This window comes from Oncorhynchus gorbuscha, linkage group LG20, assembly GCF_021184085.1.
Source record: "Oncorhynchus gorbuscha isolate QuinsamMale2020 ecotype Even-year linkage group LG20, OgorEven_v1.0, whole genome shotgun sequence".
Lineage (NCBI taxonomy): Eukaryota > Metazoa > Chordata > Actinopteri > Salmoniformes > Salmonidae > Oncorhynchus > Oncorhynchus gorbuscha.
This window is the reverse complement of record NC_060192.1, coordinates 34,096,452-34,111,918: the sequence shown is the minus strand read 5'-3', so window position 1 is coordinate 34,111,918 and position 15,467 is coordinate 34,096,452. Positions and strand designations below refer to the sequence as shown.

Here is a 15,467-nt window from a genome sequence, read left to right as displayed (position 1 = left end):
TCAATATCTTTCCCCAACTATTTCTCTCTTTTCTATCTCCCCCTTCTCTCTCTCCCTGTCACAGAGGAGCAAGGAGAGGAGGGGCGTGGCGAATGCCAGCAGCAGAGTAACCACGGCAACGACGCATCAAAAACCGATCTGCAATGCTACACGTCCGAGGCCATCCATGGCAACCGTCACCATGACAGCAAGGAAGGCGAAGAGTTGACCTCCCCTCGTCACCCTGTAACCATGACCTCTGACCCTGAGGAGGAGCTGGTGATGTTACCACCGCCACAGGAGGAGGAAGAAGGACACAAGATGGCCGCCACTGAGGTGGTTTCAACAGAACCTGAATGTATAGATGGAGAGATGGGGACAGAAGGAGAAGATAAATATGGAGGAGGGGGTAGTCATGGTAGGGGAGGTTTTACTTTTAACCGCGAAGGCTCTCGAGCATCTGCACAACAGAGGACTCAAAGAGGTGACCACCACACCAATAGAGTCGACAACAACAACAGTAGCAGTGCAGGGGGGCCATCGTGCTCAGGCAACGGACCACAGAGCTCCATACAGAGGGATGGAGGGAGAGAGGACCAGAGAGATGGAGGGAGAGAGAAGGACCAGAGAGATGGAGGGAGAGAGAAGGACCAGAGAGATGGAGGGAGAGAGAACAACCAGAGGGATGGAGGGAGAGAGAAGGACCAGAGGGATGGAGGGAGAGAGAAGGACCAGAGGGATGGAGGGAGAGAGAAGGACCAGAGGGATGGAGGGAGAGAGAAGGACCAGAGAGATGGAGGGAGAGAGAAGGACCAGAGGGATGGAGGGAGAGAGAAGGACCAGAGAGATGGAGGGAGAGAGAACGACCAGAGGGATGGAGGGAGAGGGAAGGACCAGAGGGATGGAGGGAGAGAGAAGGACCAGAGGGATGGAGGGAGAGAGAAGGACCAGAGGGATGGAGGGAGAGAGAAGGACCAGAGAGATGGAGGGAGAGAGAACGACCAGAGAGATGGAGGGAGAGAGAACCACCAGAGAGATGGAGGGAGAGAGAACCACCAGAGGGATGGAGGGAGAGAGAACGACCAGAGGGATGGAGGGAGAGAGAACGACCAGAGGGATGGAGGGAGAGAGAAGGACCAGAGGGATAGAGGGAGAGAGGACCAGAGAGATGGAGGGAGAGAGAACGACCAGAGAGATGGAGGGAGAGAGACGGACCACAGTGGGAGAGACCCAGACCTCCTGGAGCCAGCAAGGGGTTCCCCTGGCTCTGCCAAGCCCACCAGGAAGACTCGTAAACCGGACCGGGAGATCTATCAGCCGGGGGGCCGAAGGAGCACCACCAGCACCCAGGGGAAGGAAGTGGGAAGAGAGACAAAGAAACCGAATACCCCTGGTCCTGGGTCTGGTTCTGTTAAAGAGGAGGCTGTAGTCAGGAGAGAGCCAGCCCCACAAAAAGAGACTGGAGGAGAGAGAGGGGGAGGGGAGGAGAAGGGGAGAGGTGGCAGGTGTGAGGAGAAGGAGAGAAGGCAGGGGAGGAGAGAGACTGGCAAAGCGGCAGCAGCAGTCTCAGACCCTGTATCAGAGAACCTGACTGGGAAGATGGAGAAACTCAGTGTGACTGTCCCAGCCGGGGGAGAGGAGGAGAATGAGAGAGGAGGAGGAGAGAAAGGAGAGGGTCAGGAAGTAGACAGGAGGAAGAAGGCTAGCGTTGAGGGCAGGAGGAGCAGAGGAGTTGAGGGAGGAGGTGAGAAGACAGAGGAGAAGAAGAGGGAGAGGGGAAACCGCAGGAACAGAGGAGGAGGGGAGAAGGGGGGCAATCAGGACTCCAAGAGAAGAGGAAGGGGGGAAGGAGGAGGGGGGAAGGGTGAACGAGTGATTAAAGAGAGAAATAAGAGAGAGTCAGAGGGGGACAAAGAGGGGGAAGCAAACCGTCCTGCAGATACACAGCCAACAAAAGGAAGAGAAAAACAGAGGGATAAAGAGATGGAAAGAGAGGAACCGAGGGACAGGGACAAGCAGAGAGGGAACAACAGACCCCGAGACATAGACAGAGAAAGAGAGGAACCGAGGGACAGGGAGAGGGACAAGCAGAGAGGGAACAACAGACCCCGAGACATAGACCGAGAAAGAGAGGAACCGAGGGACAGGGACAAGCAGAGAGGGAACAACAGACCCCGAGACATAGACAGAGAAAGGGATGGAGAGATGGAGAGAAACAGAGAGAGGCCAGCGGAGGGGAACGAGAGGAGCAGAGCCAACACTAGTCCTAACAACAACCACCACCACCCATCATCATCCTCTAAGCGTTACTCCAAATCAGACATCAGAAGACCCAGGAACCGCACCTACAGCACCAGCTCTGCCAGCAGTGGCACCAGTCTGGACGGACCTGGACTGGGACAGGGGGGGGGTTTGGGGGAGGACAGGGCCCGACGAGACCGGTTGGGGCGCAGGGAGCGAGAGAGAGGGGACGGAGGAGGAGGTCAGCTCCAGAACAGGAGGAGAAGCACTAGAGACTCCTCTACTGACTCACTGGAAGAGAGCAAGGTGGGAGAATGGATGGATGAGAGGAGGAGAAGGAGGAGAGACGGAGGAGAGGAGGACTGGAGCCCGGAGAGGAGGAAAAGGGGGGATGAGAGCAGAGGGACAGGAGGGAGGCACAGAGGAGGAGGAGGGAGAGGAGGTCTCCTGAGAATATCTCACAGTGACAGACAGTCAGGCTCCTCCCAGGCTACCTCAGGCCCTGGCGAGGACCCCCAGGGGCGACGCAGACAGGGCACTGGGCCTCGCAGCAGGGGGAGGGGCATCCTCATCCTCCCCGCCCACACCAACCTCTCCAATTTGCCGGCGGAGCCCGGGCCGAGGCTTCTGTTTGGTGGGATCCGTGGAGGAAGAGATGCGGGGCTAGGGAGAGGAGGAGGAAGGGGCGGAGGAACTAGGCGTCTCTGGGACCCAAACAACCCCGACCAGAAACCCGCCCTCGGGCTCTCCCAGCATCCATCGCTCCAGCAGCAGCCCATGTACCTGCAGACAGGCGTTGGTTACGGAGCGCTGCACTTCCTGGATACAGATGACGAGGCTGCAGGGAGTCCCCCGGTCCTCCAGGGGGAGCACTTCCACCTCCAGCAGCAGGCTGCAGCCAGGGCCCAGGCCTTCTACAAGTACCAGAACTCTGACAACCCTTACAACGCCAACCCTAACCCCAACACACGCTACCCCTACCCTTACCACACTATGCCCGCCGGCCCTTACCAGATCCCCCCCTCTAACGACATGTACCACCCGGGTCAGTTCTACGGGGGGTACAGGGGCCAGGGGTACCTGGATGGACCCGAGGCTGTAGCAGGGGGTGGATCCGGAGCGGGTGTAACCCCTGAGGAGGCTGGGCAACATGCAAGAGGAGAGCTGGGGAGACTGCTGAGAGCTGCAGACAGTCAGGAGTTACAGCTCACCAACCTGTTGTCTCGAGACAGACTCAGTGCTGATGGACTGGACCGCATGGCTCAGCTCAGGTAAGATAGAGGGATGGAGAGGAGAGGAAGCAACAGCTCACTAACCTGCTAAAGGAGGAGGGGGGGGTGGATGAATGGTGAAAGCTGCAACCTGCTGTCTAAAAACAAACTGCTCCTTTCTTTAACTTGCCCCCCCCCCCAGAGCTGACCTGTTGACCCTGTACGAGCGGGTGATCCTAACAGACATAGAGTTCAGTGACAGCCAGAACCTGGACCAGGCTCTATGGAAGAACGTGTTCTACCAGGTTATAGAGCGCTTCAGACAGCTCCTCAAAGACCCCAGTGGAGACTCAGCTCCGCGCATCACCACCATGCTACTGACACTGCTGGACGAGGTACACACACTGAACACACAGCATGTACACACACACAGACATCAATCGGCTGTTACCTAAAACACGTGTAAATATTGGACTATAAATTGTGCCTTCCTTTATTGTATTTACGCTGAAATGTTTAATCTATTCTACTGAGAAATGTACTTTTTGTTCTTATTCTTATCCTTCGTTATTTATTATTGTTATCCAAAAGGAACCTGTAAGTGAGCATTTCGTGGGACGGTGTGTATCATGTGTGTCCCGTACATACGACTAATAAAACTGACCTTGAAACTTGTACAGACAGACACACACCACGTACAGACACACACCACGTACAGACAGACACACACCACGTACAGACACACACCACGTACAGACAGACACACACCACGTACAGACAGACACACACCACGTACAGACAGACACACACCACGTACAGACAGACACACACCACGTACAGACAGACACACACCACGTACAGACAGACACACACCACGTACAGACAGACACACACCACGTACAGACAGACACACACCACGTACAGACAGACACACACCACGTACAGACAGACACACACCACGTACAGACAGACACACACCACGTACAGACAGACAGACACAGACACCACGTACAGACAGACAGACAGACAGACACACACCGCGTACAGACAGACAGACACACACCGCGTACAGACAGACACACACCGCGTACAGACAGACACACACCGCGTACAGACAGACACACACCACGTACAGACAGACACACACCACGTACAGACAGACACACACCACGTACAGACAGACACACACCACGTACAGTCAGACACACCACGTACAGACAGACACACACCACGTACAGACACACACCACAGACAGACAGACAGACACCACGTACAGACAGACACAGACAGACACACACCGCGTACAGACAGACAGACACACACCGCGTACGGACAGACAGACACACACCACGTACAGACAGACAGACACCGCGTACAGACAGACACACACCACAGACAGACAGACACCACGTACAGACAGACAGACACCACGTACAGACAGACAGACACCACGTACAGACAGACAGACACCGCGTACAGACAGACAGACACCGCGTACAGACAGACACCGCGGACAGACAGACAAGACACTGTGTACAGACAGACAGACACCACGTACAGACAGACAGACACAGACACCACGTACAGACAGACAGACAGACAGACACACACCGCGTACAGACAGACAGACACACACCGCGTACAGACAGACACACACCGCGTACAGACAGACACACACCGCGTACAGACAGACACACACCACGTACAGACAGACACACACCACGTACAGACAGACACACACCACGTACAGACAGACACACACCACGTACAGTCAGACACACCACGTACAGACAGACACACACCACGTACAGACACACACCACAGACAGACAGACAGACACCACGTACAGACAGACACAGACAGACACACACCGCGTACAGACAGACAGACACACACCGCGTACGGACAGACAGACACACACCACGTACAGACAGACAGACACCGCGTACAGACAGACACACACCACAGACAGACAGACACCACGTACAGACAGACAGACACCACGTACAGACAGACAGACACCACGTACAGACAGACAGACACCGCGTACAGACAGACAGACACCGCGTACAGACAGACAGACACCGCGTACAGACAGACACCGCGTACAGACAGACAAGACACTGTGTACAGACAGACAGACACCACGTACAGACAGACAGACACCACGTACAGACAGACAGACACCACGTACAGACAGACAGACACACACCACGTACAGACAGACAGACACACACCACGTACAGACAGACAGACACACACCACGTACAGACAGACAGACGCCACGTACAGACAGACAGACGCACACACCACGTACAGACAGACAGACACACACACCACGTACAGACAGACAGACAGACACCACGCACAGACAGACAGACACCACGCACAGACAGACAGACACCACGCACAGACAGACAGACACCACGCACAGACAGACAGACACCACGCACAGACAGACAGACACCACGCACAGACAGACAGACACCACGCACAGACAGACAGACACCACGCACAGACAGACAGACACCACGCACAGACAGACAGACACCACGCACAGACAGACAGACACCACGCACAGACAGACACACACCACGTACAGGCAGACAGACAGACGCCACGTACAGACAGACAGACACACACCACATACAGACAGACAGACAGACAGACGCCACGTACAGACAGACACACACCACGTACAGACAGACAGACAGACACACACCACGTACAGACAGACAGACAGACACACACCACGTACAGACAGACAGACACACGCCACGTACAGACAGACAGACACACGCCACGTACAGACAGACAGACACCACGCACAGACAGACAGACACCACGCACAGACAGACAGACACCACGCACAGACAGACAGACACCACGCACAGACAGACAGACACCACGCACAGACAGACAGACACCACGCACAGACAGACAGACACCACGCACAGACAGACAGACACCACGCACAGACAGACAGACACCACGCACAGACAGACAGACACCACGTACAGACAGACACACACCACGTACAGACAGACAGACACACACACAAGCACTGATTGCGTGAACAGCACTGTAATGCGAATAGTGTTGGTGACAGTATGCAGACTACATTTCTTCAGGGAACTAAACTTTTTCTATCATGCTGTTGTTTGTTTCCCAGGGGGCAGTATTCTTTGATGCGCTGCTACAGAAGCTTCAGATGGTGTTTCAGTTTAAACTGGAGGATTACATGGACGGCATGGCCATCAGACCACGACCACTACGCAAAACGGTTACTACTGTGTGTGTGTGTGTGTGTGTGTGTGTGTGTGTGTGTGTGTGTGTGTGTGTGTGTGTGTGTGTGTGTGTGTGTGTGTGTGTGTGTGTGTGTGTGTGTGTGTGTGTGTGTGTGTGTGTGTGTGTGTGTGTGTAATTAACCATGTTTAATGTGTGTTGGTTCAGGTGAGGTATGCTCTGATCAGTGCCCAGCGGTGTTTGATCTGTCAGGGGGACATCGCCCGTTACCGGGAGCAGGCCAGCGACTCGGCTAACTACGGCAAGGCCCGCAGGTACGTAGCACATCAACCGTGGCTATTGGCTATCACAAAACACATAATTGTCTGACCATTCATACATGTCCATTCACGTGTGTTCCTGTTTGTCTTCTCAGGTCTCTTTTGCTAAATATATTTTTCTCAGGGAGACTATTCCCCTGACTAGTAAATGTAGCATACACCACAGCATTGTTGAATACTAATTTCTGATTGGCTAGAAGGGCATTCTAGAATGTATATTAAAACCAGATAATGGGAGAGTTAGAAAATAAATCGTAACACCTTTATTGCAATTATGCACCTACACATATACTTGCTACACAGTAACAGAAAGCTAAACCAACAACCACACTGTCGTGTCTTTAGTATCATTGAAGGTGAAGACTTATTTTATCAAATCAGTTCTCTGTAATTATTATTACGTGATTAAACTGATCATGTAAATGTAATTAATTAGGAAGTCGGGGCACCGTGGAAAATATTCACCTCTTCAGATATTTTTTAATATCTGATCAATTCTTCTTCTATTAATGAATTATTATTATTACATTTGTCAGTCTCATCTGAACGTCGTGAATTGTTGGTTATCTGCACGAACCCCCCCTTTACTACAAATCATCCATACACCAATTGGCTCAATTATTTATTTACTAACTAATTAAACAATTTCAGAATATACAATACATAATAACATTATACAGTAAAATGCCGTCCCTAGTGGACTAAACAAGACAAAACAGTGGGGTTATAACTTGGTAAATTCAGAGAGAAGAGAAGGAGGTTTTGGAAGGAAGACTAAGGAACATGGGTCTCTATAGGACCTGGGAAGCTATTCTCACATAAATATATATGCCACTAACGATCGCTCATTCAGGAAAAAGCAATGCATTGTATTTACGTGAAGCTGGTGATGTGAGGCTCTGGTTTGCCCAGTTGATGTCGCCCTCGTCCTTTGTGGAAACTTTCGGGTCATCATGTGAGAAGTTCACGTGGTCAGAGAGGTTCATCTCACTCTGGAGATTGGTCCACGTCGGTCAGTGTTGTCGGAATAGATTTGCTACCTTTCCAGCTGCAGTCTTGTAGGCTGTCACCTAGGACTAATTTCTTCTTGAGTGATCAATAGTTCAGAGTTCATACCATTTCAAGCTCCCATGTTTCCTGGCCTGTATGGTTGACCCCTTTAAACGTGAAGACAAATCCTCGCGCTATTCGGAACATGAATGAATTTTTGTTATGTAGAGTGGATGTCCAACTATTCGCCAGCTCACGCTGGGGTTTGCTTAGTTCAATGTGGATTGGGTCATGTGGGCTCTTATAGAAATGTAGAAAAGGGGATGGTTCATCATTTCCAACCAATGCCTATTCACTTGGGCGTGGCTACTGACTTAGTTCAACTTTACAGGGAAGACAATTTTCTCATTTTTAAAAGTGAACATCACATTACATCATTTCGTAAATAGTTTCATCTTTACTCATTAATTTTCTATAAGAATTAGATGCAAACCTCATAGCTGAGGCACCTGTATAAACAGAGGGTAATGTGGCTGTATGAGGTCACAAACATGAAACAAAACGGACGGGTCGTAGTTGGCTTCTCCACCGACCCTTTTCACATTCTCCAAAATACGACTATTGTTCCATTCTCAAATTCTGGGATGTAGTAGAATTGAGCGGGAGAATCCCTTTGTCTTACTGTGAAGCTCTCTCTCAATTGCATGGTCAGGGAAAGTCTCTGTGGTATTTACGACGTGGTTGTAAGGTCATAAAACTGCCCCGTAAAACTGTGTGTGTGGGGGGGGGGGTGTGTTTACATCTCTGCTAGCCAATTCACTGAAAGGGCCAGCATTGACAATGCAAACTGAAATTGGATACATTGTAAACGCAGGTCCAACGAGAATTTTTTTTTAAATCCATAAAATTAAAATATCAATTAAATGTTTTTTATTTCTACTGGTAAATGTTTGCTTTACTATTGTTTTCTTCTAAAAACATTCTAAGTATAAACCATAAACTTGGTGAATACCATTGGTGTTTAATATGAGGGTTTCAGCATCAGCTGTCAGAGCAGTTTACGGATTACTGTACCTGTACACAGCCCATCTGTAAATAGCGCACCCAACTACCTCATCCCCATATTGTTATTTATCTTTTTGCTCTTTTGCACCCCAATATCTCTACTTGCACATAATCATCTGCACATCTATCACTCTAGTGTTAATGCTAAATTGTAATTATTTTGCCTCTATGGTCTATTTATTGCCTGACCTCCCTAATCTTCTACATTTGCGCACACTGCATATATATTCTTCTATTGTGTTATTGAATACGTTTGTTTATCCCATGTGTAACTCTGTTGTTGTTTTTGTCACACTGCTTTGCTTTATCTTGGCCAGGTCACAGTTGTAAATGAGAACTTGTTCTCAACTGGCATACCTGGTTAAATAAAGGTGTTCTCAACTAGCCTACCTGGTTAAATAAAGGTGTTCTCAACTAGCCTACCTGGTTAAATAAAGGTGTTCTCAACTGGCCACCTGGTTAAATAAAGGTGTTCTCAACTAGCCTACCTGGTTAAATAAAGGTGTTCTCAACTAGCCTACCTGGTTAAATAAAGGTGTTCTCAACTGGCCACCTGGTTAAATAAAGGTGTTCTCAACTAGCCTACCTGGTTAAATAAAGGTGTTCTCAACTGGCCACCTGGTTAAATAAAGGTGTTCTCAACTAGCCTACCTGGTTAAATAAAGGTGTTCTCAACTAGCCTACCTGGTTAAATAAAGGTGTTCTCAACTGGCCACCTGGTTAAATAAAGGTGTTCTCAACTAGCCTACCTGGTTAAATAAAGGTGTTCTCAACTAGCCTACCTGGTTAAATAAAGGTGTTCTCAACTAGCCACTTGGTTAAATAAAGGTGTTCTTAACTGGCCACCTGGTTAAATAAAGGTGTTCTCAACTAGCCACCTGGTTAAATAAAGGTGTTCTCAACTAGCCACTTGGTTAAATAAAGGTGTTCTTAACTGGCCACCTGGTTAAATAAAGGTGTTCTCAACTAGCCACCTGGTTAAATAAAGGTGTTCTCAACTGGCCACCTGGTTAAATAAAGGTGTTCTCAACTAGCCACCTGGTTAAATAAAGGTAAAATAAAAAACATTTAAAAAATGAAATATCCCCCTTTTTCTTTTTTGCACTATATTTAATTTACTATGTCAATATGTTTTGCCGTTAAACTGGTGGCAGTTGTGAAAATAGTCAATCATTGGACAAGTTGCAGAGGTAATTGAAAATAATGCTATTACTGATTAGATGCTTTTTTTCATTCATTAGATTCTCCTGGAGCATATGGTCTCTCTACTAAGAACTGTTGGACAATGTGGACACAGATATATATATATAAATATATATATGAATTTTAAAAAATGCAGTTATTAAAGTATAAATGACCAAAGTTGCAATAGATTGCCATAGACTTTCTGTTAATTACCCAAATTACAGGATTCCAGTAACTTCAGTAAATTACCGGTAGCTATCAAATCACATGCGCCGAATACAACCGTGAAATGCTTACTTACAAGCCCTTAAAACAACAATGCAGTTCAACAAATAGTTAAGAAAATATTTACTAAATAAACTAAAGTAAAAATTTTTTTTTACACAAAATGACTTAACAATAATGAGGCTATATACAGGGGGTACCGGTACCGAATCAATGTGCGGGGGGGTACAGGTTAGTCAAGGTAATTTGTACATCTAGGTATGGCTAAAGTGATTATGCATAGATAATAACCAGTGGGGGGGTCAATGTAAATAGTCCGGGTGGCCGTTTTATTAATTGTCTTTTGGACCTAGACCTGGTGCTCCGGTACCGCTAGCCGTGCAGCAGCAGAGAGAACAGTCTATGACCTGGGTGGCTGGAGTCATTGACACTTTTCTCTTCCTCTGTTACCGCCTAGTATAGAGGTCCTGGATAATATATAATAATAATATATAATAATATATATGCCATTTAGCAGACGCTTTTATCCAAAGCGACTTACAGTCATGTTGTGCATACATTCTACGTATGGGTGGTCCCGGGGATCGAACCCACTACCCTGGCGTTACAAGCGCCATGCTCTACCAACTGAGCTACAGTAGGAACCTTGGATGGCAGGAAGCTAGGCCCCAGTGATGTATTGGGCCGTACACACTACCCTCTGTAGTGCCTTACGGTCGGAGGCCGAGCAGTTGCCATACCAAGCGGGGGTGGAAGCAGTGAGGATGCTCTCGATGGTGCAGCTGTAGAACAATTTTTTAACATCTGGGGAGCCATGACAAATCTTTCCAGTCTCCTGAGGGGGAAAGGTGTTGTCGTGCCCTCTTCACGACTGTCTTGGTGTGTTTGGACCATGATAGTTTGTTGGTGATGTGGACACTAAGGAACTTGAAACTCTCGACCCGTTCCACTACAGACCCGTCGAAGTTAATGGGGGCCTGTTCAGCCCACCTTCTCCTGTAGTCCATGATCAGCTCCTTTGTCTTGCTCACATTGAGGGAGAGGTTGTTGTCCTGGCACCATACTGCCAGGTCTCTGACCTCCCTATAGGCTGTCTCATCGTTGTCAGTGATCAGGCCTATCACTGTTGTATCGTCAGCAAACTTCATGATGGAGTTTGAGTCGTTCTTGGCCACGCAGTCATGGGTGAACAAGGAGTACAGGAGGGGACTAAGCACGCACCCTTGTTGGACCACGGTGTTGAGGATCAGTGTGGCAGAAGTGTTGTTGCCTACCCTTACCACTTGGGGGCGGCCCATCAGGAAGTCCAGGATCCAGTTGCAGAGGGAGGTGTTTACTCCCAGGGTCCTTAGCTTCGTGATTAGCTATGTGGGCACTATGGTGTTGAACGCTGAGCTGAAGTCAATGGACATCATTCTCACATAGGTGTTTCTTTTGTCCAGGTGGAAAAGGGCAGTGTGGACTGAGGTTGCGTCATCTGTGGATCTGTTGGGCGGTATGCAAACACTTAATGGATACTGACGTGAGTGCTACAGGGCGGTAGTCATTTAGGCAGGTTACCTTCTCTTTCTTGAGCACAGTGACTATAGTGGTCTGCTTGAAACGTGTAGGTATTACAGACTTAGTCAGGGAGAGGTTGAAAATTTCATTGAAGATACTTGCCAGTTGGTCCATGCATGCTCCGAGTACACACCCTGGTAATCCATCTGGCCCCGCGGCCTTGTGTATGTTGACCTGTTTAAAGGTTTTGCTCACATCGGCTACGGAGAGCATGATCACACAGTTGTCCGGAACAGCTGGTGTTCTCATGCATGCTTCAGTGTTGCTTGCCTCAAAGCCAGCTTTACAACCCCTACACAGGAGTGGTCTATCTTGTGTAAAGTCATCTTCTCTTCTCTCTCTACCTTCTCCCTCTTCCCTCCTCTTCCTCCTCCTGTCTAGTTGGTACCTGAAGGCCCAGCAGATTGCTCCTAAGAATGGACGACCCTACAACCAGCTGGCCCTGCTGGCTGTCTACACGGTGAGAGGATGTGTTATTTTCTACAGGATGAGACGAGACAAATATCTGTGGTGTTGATGTAATGCTGTGTAAAGTATGTATTGCTGATTTCTCCCCCCCAAAAAATAATTTCTATGGAAATGGTGAATAATGTATATAGTTAGTAATATTTTGACAGAGAAAACCGACAGACACAAGAAAGATCTCTCTCTCTCTCTTTGTCTCTCTTTCTCCCTCTCTCTCTCTCTCTCTCTCCCTCTCTCTCTCTCTCTCTCTCTCTCTCTCTCTCTCTCTCTCTCCCTTTCTCTCTCTTTCTTTCTCTCTCTTTCTCTCTCTCTCTCTCTTTCTCTCTCTTCTCTTCTCTCTCTAGAAGAGGAAGTTGGATGCAGTGTATTATTACATGCGTAGCCTGGCGGCCTCCAATCCCATCCTCACTGCCAAGGAGAGCCTCATGAGTCTGTTTGAAGAGGCCAAACGCAAGGTCAGACACACACACACACACTGGCCACATATACACCTATAGCTCAAACGACACTGCTTTCATAGACCAGCTAATGTATTCATAGACCAACCACATCCAAGCATTTCATCTCCTGGTTCTGTCCCCTGTTTGTGTATTCAGGCAGACCAGATGGGGCGGAGGCAGGAGTCAGAAGGGGGTTCCAGGGGCCCGGGGGTCCAGGGTGGAGGAAGAGGACGGGGGGAGCCGGGGGCCAGAGTAGAGATCTGGCTTCGCCCTGTCGTCCAGGCAGGGGCTCTCTCATCGCACCGCGGGGGCAGCGAGTCCAGCAGAGACTCTGAACAGGACGGAGAGCTCGGCAACCTCAGCGCTAGTGATGTGAGTACAATACACTCTTTATGGCTTCTCTTCTGCTTCTCGTCTGCTTCTCTTCTGCTTCTCGTCTGCTTCTCGTCTGCTTCTCGTCTGCTTCTCGTCTGCTTCTCGTCTGCTTCTCGTCTGCTTCTCGTCTGCTTCTCGTCTGCTTCTCGTCTGCTTCTCGTCTGCTTCTCTTCTGCTTCTCGTCTGCTTCTCGTCTGCTTCTCTTCTGCTTCTGTTCCGGTTTTGTTCCGGTTCTTCTATATTGGACGCTGTTAATACTCCTCTGTGTCTCTTTGTGTCCATCTGTGGGTCTGCACATGTTCACTCATGCTCCAGAAGAAGTATACACACACACACACAGCAACAGAGACACACACAGCAACATAGACACACACAGGAATGGAGGCACACATGACCTTGTTTCCAGACACACAACAGGAACTATTCACCATTATACATCTCTCTCTCTCTGTGTCGGTCTTTCTTTCTGTCTTTCCGGCTAATATTCCCCTCTTCCTCTCATTGGGAAAAAAATCTTAAACCTGTTTTTGCTTTGTCATTATGGGTTACTGTGTGTCGATTGATGAGGGGGGGAAAATAATTTAATCCATTTTAGGATAAGGCTGTAATGTAACAAAATGTGGAAAAGGGGAAGGGGTCTGAATACTTTCTGAATGCACCGTATATGCTGTCACTCCCTCTGTTAAATACCTCTGGTTCTCAGGTATATATTAGAGGTCGACCGATTAATTGGAATGGCCGATTAATTAGGGCCGATTACAAGTTTTCATAACAATCGGAAATCTGTAAAAAAAATCAATCAATCATAATCACTAGTTAACTACACATGGTTGATGATATTTCTAGATATTATCTAGCGTGTCCTGCGTTGCGTATAATCTGACTGAGCATACAAGCATACAAGTATCTAAGTATCTAACTGAGCGGTGGTAGACAGAAGCAGGCGTATAAACATTCATTCAAGCAGCACTTTTGTGCTTTTTGCCAGCAGCTCTTCGTTGCGCGTCAAGCATTGCGCTGTTTATGACTTCAAGCCTATCAACTCCCGAGATGAAGCTGGTGTAACCGAACTGAAATGGCTAGCTAGTTAGCGCGCGCTAATAGCGTTTCAAACGTCTCTCGCTCTGAGCCTTGGAGTGGTTGTTCCCCTTGCTCTGCATGGGTAACGCTGCTTCGAGGGTGGCTGTTGTCATTGTGTTCCTGGTTCGAGCCCAGGTTGGGGCGAGGAGAGTGACGGAAGCTATACTGTTACACTGGCAATACTAAAGTGTCTATAAGAACATCCAATAGTCAAAGGTTAATTAAATACAAATGGTATAGAGGGAAATAGTCCTATAATAACTACAACCTAAAACTTCTTACCTGAGAATATTGAAGACTCATGTTAAAAGGAACCACCAGCTTTCATATGTTCTCATGTTCTGAGCAAGGAACTGAAACGTTAGCTTTTTTACATGGCACATATTGCACTTTTACTTTCTTCTCCAACACTTTGTTTTTGCATTATTTAAACCAAATTGAACATGTTTCATTATTTATTTGAGGCTAAATTTATTTTAGTGATGTATTATATTAAGTTAAAATAAGTGTTCATTCAGTATTGTTGTAATTGTCATTATTACAAATAAAATGGGGGAACAAATTGTCCGATTAATCGGTATCGGCTTTTTTTGGGGTATCGGTATCGGCGTTGAAAAATCATAATCGGTCGACCTCTACTGTATATGCTGTCACTCTCTCTGTTAAATACCTCTGGTTCTCAGGTTCCCTTGTCCACAGGGCACAGTCAGAGAAACACACCCATATTCTCTCTCTCACACAGACTGACATAAACACACATATATACACACACTAGAGATGTTTTCTCTCTCAGGATGTGGTGGCTCTGTGACTCACCCTCCTTAGTGGACAGACAGAGTGCGTCGTGGGCCGCGGCGCTCTCGCCGTCTCCATGGAGATACGCCCTCGTAAACACACACATACGCAGGCAGACACACAAACACGCACACACCCACTCACAAACACAGTCTTGTACAACTAACCTTGTTGGCGACACACAATTTAGTCCCATTCAAAATACAATTTTCCCTAACCCCTAAACCTAACCCTTACACTAACCTTAACCAAAAAAGCTAACCCTAACCCAGTTTTTGTTAGTTTACTTT

At 48.2% G+C, this 15,467-nt stretch overlaps 1 protein-coding gene across 1 annotated transcript in view; it reads left to right on the top strand.

The window, feature by feature from the left end:
• Positions 1-1,849: 1,849 nt before the first annotated feature.
• The window catches only part of LOC124006769 (telomerase-binding protein EST1A-like), a 41,448-nt gene continuing 27,830 nt past the window's right edge, over positions 1,850-15,467 (top strand). The window contains exons 1-7 of the mRNA XM_046316906.1: positions 1,850-3,491; positions 3,634-3,826; positions 6,604-6,714; positions 6,885-6,991; positions 12,404-12,482; positions 12,832-12,942; positions 13,084-13,299. Of these exons, the coding sequence (XP_046172862.1) occupies positions 1,963-3,491; positions 3,634-3,826; positions 6,604-6,714; positions 6,885-6,991; positions 12,404-12,482; positions 12,832-12,942; positions 13,084-13,299 (2,346 nt within the window). The 5' untranslated portion in view covers positions 1,850-1,962. The remainder of the gene's footprint in view (positions 3,492-3,633; positions 3,827-6,603; positions 6,715-6,884; positions 6,992-12,403; positions 12,483-12,831; positions 12,943-13,083; positions 13,300-15,467) is intronic.